This window comes from Nicotiana attenuata, unplaced genomic scaffold, assembly GCF_001879085.1.
Source record: "Nicotiana attenuata strain UT unplaced genomic scaffold, NIATTr2, whole genome shotgun sequence".
NCBI classification, from domain to species: Eukaryota; Viridiplantae; Streptophyta; class Magnoliopsida; order Solanales; family Solanaceae; genus Nicotiana; species Nicotiana attenuata.
The window spans coordinates 25,869-37,079 of NW_017676622.1; the positions used below are offsets into that span (position 1 = coordinate 25,869).

The 11,211-nt window shown below is 35.6% G+C and overlaps 2 protein-coding genes across 2 annotated transcripts; one reads left to right on the plus strand and one right to left on the minus strand.

The window, feature by feature from the left end:
• Positions 1-5,601: 5,601 nt before the first annotated feature.
• Positions 5,602-6,517, plus strand: LOC109221134 (syntaxin-112-like). Its single transcript, XM_019385600.1, has one exon. It carries the CDS (start codon positions 5,612-5,614, stop codon positions 6,515-6,517), a length of 906 nt encoding a protein of 301 aa, XP_019241145.1. The 5' UTR covers positions 5,602-5,611.
• Positions 6,518-7,246: 729 nt separating this feature from the next.
• Positions 7,247-10,154, minus strand: LOC109221135 (laccase-11-like). Its single transcript, XM_019385601.1, has 6 exons — positions 9,893-10,154; positions 9,415-9,566; positions 9,068-9,312; positions 8,818-8,946; positions 7,751-8,674; positions 7,247-7,660 (listed from the first exon to the last, which is right to left on the minus strand). Exons 1-6 carry the CDS (start codon positions 9,998-10,000, stop codon positions 7,530-7,532), a joined length of 1,689 nt encoding a protein of 562 aa, XP_019241146.1. The 5' UTR covers positions 10,001-10,154; the 3' UTR covers positions 7,247-7,529.
• Positions 10,155-11,211: the final 1,057 nt, after the last annotated feature.

Here is an 11,211-nt window from a genome sequence, read left to right on the forward strand (position 1 = left end):
TGCTTCATTATCAGTGTCTTGTGTGATCGAGTTGGTTTGGATTGATTTTAGTGGGAAATGAGACACTTAGTCTCTTTAAGGAAGGCTTAGTTTGGAGAAGTCAACCGGATGTTGACTTATGAGTTAGAGGGATCGGATATGAATTTCGATGGTTCGGTTAGCTTCGGGAGGTGATTTGTGGCTTAGGAGTGTGATCGAATGTGGTTTTGGAGGTCCGGTGTAGAATTAGGCTTGAATTGGCGAAGTTAGTATTTTGGCGATTTCCGGTTGATAGGTGAGATTTTGATCCGAGGGTCGGAATGGGATTCCGAGAGTTGTTGTAGCTTCATTATGTGATTTGGGATGTGCGTGCAAAATTTCAGGTCATTCGGAGGTGGTTTGGTTGGGTTTTTGATCAAATGCGTGTTTCGGAAGTTTTAGAAGAACTTAGGCTTGAATCCGATATAATTTGAAGGTTTTGGTGTTGTTTGAGGTGTTTTGATGATTGGAACAAGTTTGGATGAAGTTTTAGGAGGTGTTGGAACTTTTGGTTGAGGTCCCGGGGGCCTCGGGGTGATTTCAGATGGCTAACGGGAAGATTTTGGACTTAGTTGAGATTAGAAAATTGCTGCTTCTGGTGTTTTCGCACCTGCGGTTTGGGGACCGCAGGTGCGGTCTCGCAGATGCGGAACCTTTGTCGCAGATGCGGGTTTAGGGGAAATGCTGGGAATCGCAGATACGGATAGGGGACCGCACCTACAGAGCCGCAGATGCGGCTATAGGACCGCAGATGCGGTCAGGCTGGACTTAAGGAATTCCGCAGATGCGGAGGTAGGACCGCAGAAGCGGTACCGCAGAAGCGGTTTTTGACCGCAGAAGCGGGTATGACTGGGCAGAAATATTTAAGTCTTCTTCGCGAATTTTGAAGGGTTTTTCATTTCTAACTTCGGACTTGGAGAATTGTGGGCGATTTTGAAGAGGGATTTCAAGGAGCTTCGATAAGGTAAGGATTTTTGGACCCAAAATACGATTCTATGGTGTTATTTCATGAATTAGGACTGAAAATTTAAGGAATTAATGGACAAAAATGGTGGTTTAGGGCTTGAACTTAAGAGAGCAAAAATTGAGGATTTGAAGGGTCTATTGAACTTCGATTCTTGTGTATTTGATATGTATAAACTCGTGGGGAGATAAGGAGTCTAATGATGTGAAAATTTTTGAGTTTCGAGAAGTGGGCCCAGGGTTCGGGTTTTGCTAATTTCGAGATTCTTGTTATTTTTCGATTGTTTTCGATTGGGTATTGTTTCCTTAGCATATTGTGATGTATTCTTTGTGGTTTTGATCAGATTCAACGCACGAGGAGGTCGATTTGAGAGGCAAGGGCATAGCTAGCTAGAGTTTTGGCCGGCTTGAGGTGAGTAACGAATGTAAATGATGTCCTGAGGGTTTGAAACCCCGGATTTGCACATCGTAGTGCTATATTGAGGTGAGACACGCGTTTGATGATGAGCGCAGGGTCGTTTACTATTGGGGATTGTGACTTGGTCCGTCCCGAGTGATGTTCTTACCGCTTATTTGATTGAAGCCTATTTGTTGTCATCATTATTTGTATTGATTATCATATTTGGGCTTCATGCCAACTATTTGAACCCTTCGGGGAGTTTTTATCACTATATCCTCACTGTATGGATTTATTACTTGAACTCAGTCGTACCGTTTTCTACTATTTTACAACTCAGCCATCTTTACTTGGATTTTGAAACTAAATGATATACTAAATGATGTTTTGGGCTGAGAACTACTATTTTTATTATTGCCCGAGGGGCTTATGTGATTTCTGGACTGAGTAAGGATCGGGCTGCGCGCCGCAGCGGTATTATATTGATATTGATATCAGGCCGAGGGCCTAGCTGATGCCACGAGATGGCTTGATATTGCGCTTAGGCCGTAAGGGGCCCCTCCCGGAGTCTGCACACCCGCCGTCGACGATAAATAAATGGATCGGGGTGCACGCCGCAGCGGGTACTAGAGGGTACCATATTATGTGTTGATTATCTTTCTATATCTGTCACTTAATTGCTTATTTGCCTTAGCATTTCTGCATTTCGATTTTAGTGTTTTATTGATTTCATTCTACTTGTTTCAACTGCCGCTTTATAGATTACTTTGTGTTTTTCCATGATTTCTTATTCTCAGTCTTTATTTATGTTTATTACTCATTGGGTCGGAGTACTCACATTACTCCCTGCACCTTGCGTGCAGATCCAGGTGCATCTGAGGCTGATTGAGGATTTTCTGCTGAGCAACACATATCCGGGAGCATCGAGGTAGCTGCAATGGCGTCCGCAGCCCTGATCTCTCCCTTCTATCCTTTGTTTTATTTCGTAATTTCCTAGATTGCTATGCGTTAGGTTGATAAACCTGTATTAGAGGCTCAGACTTGTACTGGATCTATATGGGCTATGTAGTAGGATTATTATTTGAGATTCCGCATGTTAAACTCTTATTTCAGATTTCTAGTATTATGACTTGGTAATTTATCTGTGTTGATTAATAATAAACTGTATAAGGAATTGGGTTAAGGTTGTTAATTGGTCGGGCTTGCCTAGCATTGTGTTGGGCGCCATCACGACCGGGGTTGGGGTCGTGACAAATACAAAGCAAAAAAATTTAAAAAGAAATTAGGATTCCTATTCAAGTTGAGAATCTTATAATTAGCAATCCTCTCCTAATCAAAACTAGTATCCTACCACGAAAAAGAACCCATAAAGATAAAATCTTAATTGTTTGCAAGATCCTAATGTTACCAATGTATCCAATATCAAGTTTGTTCTTCGAATGGTTTAGTTTTGGAAGGGTATAAAAGTTCGTCAAGTTTTCGAGGATATTTTCGTCATTCAACATTCAGTGTTTTAATATTCGTACTTTTATAATAGATATATAAATAGATATGATGATATGATGTGTCATTCATAATACTTCAATTTAAGGGTGGCGATAATCCATAGCAACTTTGATCTAAAAAATTTCTTCTTATAAATAAGGTGAATCTATATATATTTAAAAGGAAGAAAGTCTAGCCTAGAATTATGACAAGTGGCAACATAGGAAAAAGATATGTGGTAGTTTTAGGATAAAATTAGTTAGATTAGTTATAATAAGTTATTTAGTTATTTTTAAATTCGAAATCAAAATCAGTTATTTTTCCCCTTTTTGATTGCTTATTTATTATTATTTTATTATTATCTTTTTTGTTAATTATTGGCTTTTAAATGTTTACCAACGGAAGGAAATAAGTTTTGTCAACTGTTGTGTTCCAACAGTGACGGTTTCCTACGATTTTTTCCTATTTGGGGAAAGTTTTTTCTATTTTGTGCTCTTCCTTTTAATATGTGGAATATTCATATTCATATTCATTCTCTGCCAATTATTTCATATTTACATTACATATGAAGGAGTTTAGCTTGATACGTGGACAACGCAACATGAAACAATTAGGAACACTATATAATTAATGGTAATTTTGTATTTCCTTGCTTATTTTTTTCCATAGTGATGATATCTCTGGGCTATGACTTACTTGAATATAGCTTATGAAAAATTGCATTTACAACCATCTTTAGAGAATCAATTATCTGCGAAAACATACCCTGACTTCTCCCATGTATCTTTGATTTCTTGCGGTGTTAATAATTTAGTTCTTTATTTAGTTCATTTGAAACATCAGCACATACTATGATTGTTTTTCCATTTTTTTTCTATTAAGTTGGTCTAAACTAATGATTAGTAACTGTATAATTATTCAACGACTGGAAAACTCAAATTAGCTTTGGAAGTTTAATATAATATTTTAAAATATCCATATAATTTATGGAATAATAGTAAATCAAATTTCTGTTTGTAAGTTACGAAAAGTTCAAGCAATCAAGTAAAGAATAAGAGTACAACGGTTGAAATCTCCGTTGATTTACATTATGTGTAGCGGTTGAAATAATATTTATTTTTTAATAATAAAGCAATTTTGAGTAATAAAATAAGAGTATCGAAATAGTTTAGATTTAAGAAGTAAAAATATTTATTCATATTATATATTTAAAAAGGAGAGATAGGCACGGACATGAGTGAAAAACAAATAAATAATAAAGTACTTAAACATGCAATCACAACAAAAAATATGGAACAAGGATAAGCATATTTGAATTTGGTAGAAATGACACCAAGTAGCCACTTTGAAGGACTGCTATTTAGAAATTAGTCAGTGTATTCTAAATTTCAGTTTTTCAGTTTAATTTTTCAAGACAAAAATGTCCTGAGTTGTCCTGAAATTAAGTTTTTTAGTTTAAAATTTCATGACAAAATAAGTACTGGCTAATTCCTAAATAGCATCCCTGAGAATAGTTATATGTGCACTTGCCCCTCGAATTTGATATGAGAAAGTCTTTGAATTTCAGAAAAAATATATTGCACAGATACGGCCGTCTAACTGAAATCTTAATAGATATTGAATAAAAATAACTATAATTCAAATTCATATGTTGATAATATCAATAGTTAAAACTAAAATTTAATATATCATATTGAAAACAAAATAAAAGTAGTTCAAAATTAATATTTGAATTATAGGCAAAACACTAAATAAAAAATTAAGTAAAAATATTATAGTAAAAAAAATGCATACAAGAGGATGATAGGGATTGTTTGAGTATATTTATGATATTGATTAATTTGTAAAATAAATATAGTAACTAATTAAATAATGCTAAAAATTATGGTTAACAAATTTAGACAATGAACTATGCATTTATATTGTTTTGTCTTTTATAAGTATAATTATTATAAAATGTCAAGTGTGCCAAATATGCTAGCATTCTCTTATATAAGCTTTACACAATTATTTTATAACAAGCAAAATCTTGAAATTGACCACGCAGGTAGCTATACTAGTCCTTGATTAAAGGAAAAACAAAATAAGAAGAAGGAAATCCCATGTTTTGATTCTCTCTTACCTTTTTTCCTAACGGTTCTTGATTCATTTAACCGCAACCGACTCAAGCGGACACTAGAGTTACGGCTACTTCTCTATATCAAACTTTCAAATATTTAAAACTCCAATTTGACGGCCATTTTCCTTGTATTCCCTCTCCAAACAGTAGCAGAGAAACAAAAAGGACGGCCATTTTCTTCATCATCTGTTGAACTTGAAGGTGACAAGAATCATTCACCTGTTGAAGATTGGATTAATTATATCCCACTTTGGTCATTTTCTTAAATTTCCAATTGCAGGTTTCTTTATTTTCTTGTTTTCAAGACACCAATTATTGGTTTCCTTAATATATTCTTCATTTTTCTTTCGCCCCCGTTACTGGTGAATTATAACAATCTGAGATCTTCATGAAAAGTTTGGTGCATTAACTTTTTCATTTCATGCAGAGTTCCCTCCTCCATATTTCCATTTTCTGATGTTCACGTAAATTCTGTTACGAGTTTAAATTCTATATATGCATTGACTGTGTAAAAATTAGTACTGCCTGTCATTCTATGATAAAATTTGCTGATGTTGCAAAATAAAATCCTTCCATTATTATGGACTGAATGTAGGTGGTTCTTCACTTTTTCAGAAAGTGCAGTGAAAATGAACGATCTCATGACAAATTCGTTCTTAAATTATACGGAATTGAAGAAACAGGTCAACTTGGATGTTGAAGCAGAGAGGGATTTGGAGAAAGGCCAATTACAACTCAGTCCCACAGATGAAAACAATCTCTCCCAGTTCTTTCTTGAAGTGCAGGCAATAAAGGATGACATTGAAGAGATTACTAATCTCTTAATTGATCTTCAAAATCTGAATGAAGAAACAAAGACCACTCATAGTTCTAAAGTTCTTCGCGGGCTAAGAGATAGAATGGACTCAGATATGGTTGCTGTTTTGAGGAAAGCCAAGATTGTCAAGGCAAAACTTGAAGCACTTGAAAAATTAAATGTAGCGAGTCGCAAATTATCAGTGGCGTATGCTGAAGGTACTGCAGTTGATCGAACAAGAATCGCCATGACTAATGGATTGAGATTCAAGCTTAGGCAAATCATGAATGATTTTCAGGTTTTGAGGGAGAGAATCATGTTGGATTACAAAGAGTGTCTCAAAAGAAGGTACTATAATGCAACAGGTCAGGTGGCAACAGAAGAAGTGATTGAGAAGATGGTTTCAGGAGGAAATGTTAAAGTTGAAATATTTGAAGAAAGGACAGAACTGAATCTTGAGAACCAAGAAAGATATGAGGCAGTAATGAACATTCAGAAAAGTTTGGACAAGCTTCATCAAGTGTTTCTTGATATGGCTGTTCTTGTTGAGGCACAAGGTGAAAAGATCGACGATATTGAGCATAATATGGCTGCTGCTAGAAGCTTTGTAAGTGGAGGAACTAACAGTCTTTTCTATGCTAAGCAGATGAAGAAAAAGGGAAAGATGTGGATATGTTGGGTATTGGCTGTGGGATTGATTATCTTGCTGGTTTGCTTTGTTTCAATATTGACCACTTGATAAATAGTAGTATAGAATTACTTAGAAACTCCTTATGTCTATTTCATCTTATAATGAATGAGAAAATGGAGCTAGATATATGAATATTCTAAGTTCTTTTCCCTCTATGCTCTTTATGCTTTCAGATGTTCATTTGAAGAAATTACTTCAGCAAACTCCTATCTAGAATCCTGGAATAACTGAAAATAATAAATATTACTAACAGATTTCAGTAATACAATTGACAACCCAAAAATGAAATGACTTTTAAGAATTCTCGAGGTTATTTGGATTTCAAAGGTCATTTTCTGAAAAGAAAATTCTATTTGATAAGAAGTTACTCTAGGATGCAGGTGTTAATTAAGTGGCACTTTCGGGAGATACTTTTCGTGTTATTTCTCTAATTTCGCCTTTCTTCTTCAAGTGTTTTTCTTTGGTTGGAAAGGGGAGTCTAACTTCTAAATCCTACTTCATTGATGATTGTTCAAGAATTCACATACTAATGGTAGGTGCAAATTTTAATATATAAGGGCGGTGGTTGTGGTCTTATTATATATAAGGACATTTTAACTTCTTTTTGTACGTGTATATATAGTTCGAGTTGAAAGCAATTGGTTCAGTTGAACCAGACTAGATCCGCTTCTAACTAATGGTAAAGTCAACTCCACTCATATAGTTTTCCTTAAGCTGTAGGAAACTTACTGTTATAAAACTATTCAAGTTTCCGCTAGTTGATTACTCCCCTGAGTATAAAGCAATTTAACTTGATCATTCCGGTTCAAGAATAGATGATAAAGGAAATCAGGCAAGTTCAATGAAAACAATTGTTACAACCCTTGCTTCAAACGAATACAAATGAATCCCTTCAGTTACTTGACAGAAATTCCCTTTCTTGATTAGGACATTTCCTATTCAAATCTCAAATGTACATGATACTCAAAGCTGCCTCACTCATTTGTTGCATTATGAGGGATATTAGCAAACCGTAAACGTGAAATGAAATCAATCTGCAAATGAATAATGCGTTGCTAAATTAGCATTGTGGAAGATCCTTCGGTGGAGGCAGAATATTATGATCTGATCCTGGTCCATCTTCAACCACAAATGCTGTTTTAAGTCCCCAGCCAGTGTGCAACTCCAAATGACAGTGGAAAAACCAAACCCCTTCATTAAGTGAAAATTGCAACTACATGTCAGAAGGCATTAGGAAAGTTGAAACAATGACAACCTTAAACTTAGTAGGAAATTAGGTACCTGGATTATCAGCTCTGAACCGGATAGCAGTCCAACCACCAGTTGGAACACCTACTGTATTTCTTTCAGGAGGATCGATCAAGTTGTATTTTGCTGGATCTTTCTTGGGGTCAAAGTTTCCGATGCCAGTTCCAACGACAAAGAAGTTATAACCATGGAGATGGAAAGGATGTGATTCTACAGTTAACAAGTTGGTATCTTGGATTACTAACTCTACAGTAGAATTGAAGGCAACTTTACTAAGTCTTGTGCCTTGAGTTGTCTTGAGGTTGGCTGTAAGAGGAGCCCCTGTGTAATTGAAAGGAGTTGGTGGCTTGTCGGGAAAATCAGTAGTGTACACACCCTTAATATTGAAGTAATGAGCTTGAAGAAGTGCAGTTTGTGGCATGACAAAGGAGATGTTGTTTAGAGAAGCAGTTAACCGAGTTCCATTTAAACAAGTGGGACAAGCATTGATTCCTAGGCCAATGGTGTAGAAGAGATTTCGATCAACTTTCAGTGGAACATTTGCTGGATACTTTGGAGAATTTAGGCTCTTGAGCTTGTTGTCATAGCTCAATGCAAATTCTGTGTCATTAGGAGCAGGCAAGTCAGGAAGTTTGGGGATAACAGTTTCTGAGACGCCTTTGTATTGGAATATAGCAGTGGCGGTCTTGTTGTCTACGGAGATTGGAGCATCCATAAAAGGCCTTGCAGCCATGAAATATCTTCCTGGAATTTGGTTGGCGCGAACCAAAACATTTGTTGTCTGTCCTGGTGCTATCAGAATGGCCTCTGTGGGAAATGGTTTTGTGTAGACTGCATCGATTTCCACCACTGTTAAGGTATGATTTGCAATGCTAAAAAAGAGCTCATCATTGAGAGCAGCGTTGATAATTCTCAACAGGTAAGTCTTTCCTTTTTCAACTTCCATGGCATAGGTATCTGAGAAAGAAATTACAGCACCAGAAATTGAACATGAAACATAAAAATTGTTTAGTAAAGTAAGCAAAAATCCATATATAGCACATTAGAATCAAATAGACAATTTGATTGACTGAAGGCATTGTCAATCTCTTTAGTCTTACATTTCTCAGAACATGGAAAAAGTGGCCCTGGCTTTCCATTGATTGTATGAGCATCAGACATATTTGGAGGCAAACCTAATGCATTTCCTTGATTCTCCACTTGTTCAACATCCGCATTCCACCATTCTCCTGCAGCATAGTGAACAAAAAACAGTGCCATTTGATTCATGCTTTAGCAGAGGAAAACTTTGAAAACAAAGTGCATTTCAAGGCTTGAACTTTTATGTATATTTACGATATGAAGACTCACCTAGCACAATTACTTCTTCCCTATCTGGTTGAGGGAAAGGGAAGGGAGTTCCTTGTTGTGGCAGTATCACAATTGCGCCATATACTGTTGCCCTTAGCCAAAGAATATGTGCATGCCACCACAAGGTACCTCTTTGTCCTGTTACATTGAAGTCATACACATAGCTATTTCCTGTCTTGATAGGGCACTGAGTTATGTAAGCCGGTCCATCTGCCCAACCATTACGATATTGCTTCAATCCGTGCCTGCAAGTATTAACATGTATATATGTTTGATTGAGAACAGGAAAATCCTAGACAGGACTTAGAAGGGTTTTTGAAATTTTGATGTGAATATAATATTCTCACCAGTGGATGGAAATATTATATTGTGCATGGTTTGTAACATTGATTTGAACTCTATCTCCTTCTCTAACATATATGGTTGGCCCTGGAAATCTCCCATTAACTGTAACTATTGGCTTTGCATGGCACAATCTGCTCACATTTGCCACTTGAATCTGCAAAACATAGAAAGTTGTCCATTATGAATAAAGCCTGACGTTGAGACGTAATATAGTTAAGTTACCAAAATATGTTCTGTCTAACAAATTAAACTTTTAGATGTGATAATCACACAATTCAACATAGTATCACTGTGTTTGACTCATGAAAATGAATCAGCACACACGTGAGGAGGGGCATGTTAAGACATAATACTATTAAGTAACTAAGGTGTGCTCGCTCTAACAACGTAAGTTTTTAGCTGAGATGGTCACACAATTCAACGTGAGATAAATTTTAGCTGACAAACAAGGAAAGAAGTTGTTTGATCGGAGACACTAACGTCGAATTGGTACTTCTTTATGGCAGCCTCAGCAGGTAGACAATTAAGCCAAAGAAATGCAAAGATAATGAAGCCTAGAAGTGGAAAGAAACTTGTTTGGTTTGCCATTGGCTAGAAACTCTAAAACAACTGTTTGAATGGATAATGCATTGATGTAAGGAAGAAAGGCATGTTTATATAAGTGAAAATAGCAGAAAAAGGCAAAGAAGGCAATATGTGATTTTCAGTTTGTTGAAGGCAAAGGAGGTTGTAACAGAGATGTGTGTACTACAAAACTTGTAAGCAAAATACTGAAAGAGACATTTTATAAGGCATTGACTGACATAGAGATGAGAGATATGTAAGACCAACCAAATCCCCAGTAGAGCATGAACTTTACCGTTAAGTCAAAGAAACTAAGTAATTTTGCTCTTACTGCAAAGAGATTAGAGAATAAATAAGGAATATTTGTCCAACTCTACAGTTTTACTTTATGCAAATATTAGCTGTTTCTTTGTCACCTTTGCACTTGAGCATGAAAATATTCACAAGGCATTTTGATAATTAAGATTATCAGAAACTTTTAGTGAATCTTGGATCTTTAACGAATTATATTGTGACCCGAGTCAAAATTCATGTACTAGTTATGCAGAGATTGTTTATGCGGCAAATAATAATGTGAGAATTGTTATAAGGTGAATAATAATGTAGGATAATTGCTATGCGGAAGTTGCTTACTATAAAGGCTTTTTATTTCAATCTTTATTTACTGTTATCCAAATATATTGTTGACTGACTCCCACATAACTTTTGCATATATTATCGATGCAGATTTTAATAAAGCCAACCAAATGTTGTATTAAGTTATGCTTTTGGTGTACGACTACCCAAATATTGTAAATTTTATGATAGGGATTATTTTTGTTAATACGGTATATAACAAGTTATGTAAAAGATGGATTGACTTCTAAGATTTTGTTGCTTTTCTCCTCTCTGAATTCTTAGACTTATATTTGTTTAGGGAAACCTTAGATCTCACTTAATATTCTTTTCTAAGGTATTCCTCTTGCAGAGTTGGAGTGAACAAGAGTGATATATATATATATATATGTTTGGCTCAAAAGTTAACGATATACTTTGTAAGCTAAAAAACAATCAAAAGTAGGAAAAGGGGTAAATCGTAATCAAATATAATAATCCTAGAGATGCGAAGATGATAATATTATTGTAGATCTAGTATTGCAAAGTGATAATATGAACTCAATAAGATATGTTCGTTTGAAGTAGAGATAGAGAGAGAAAGCTAGAAAAATGAGAGAGTTGTATTATCTCAGATGCCC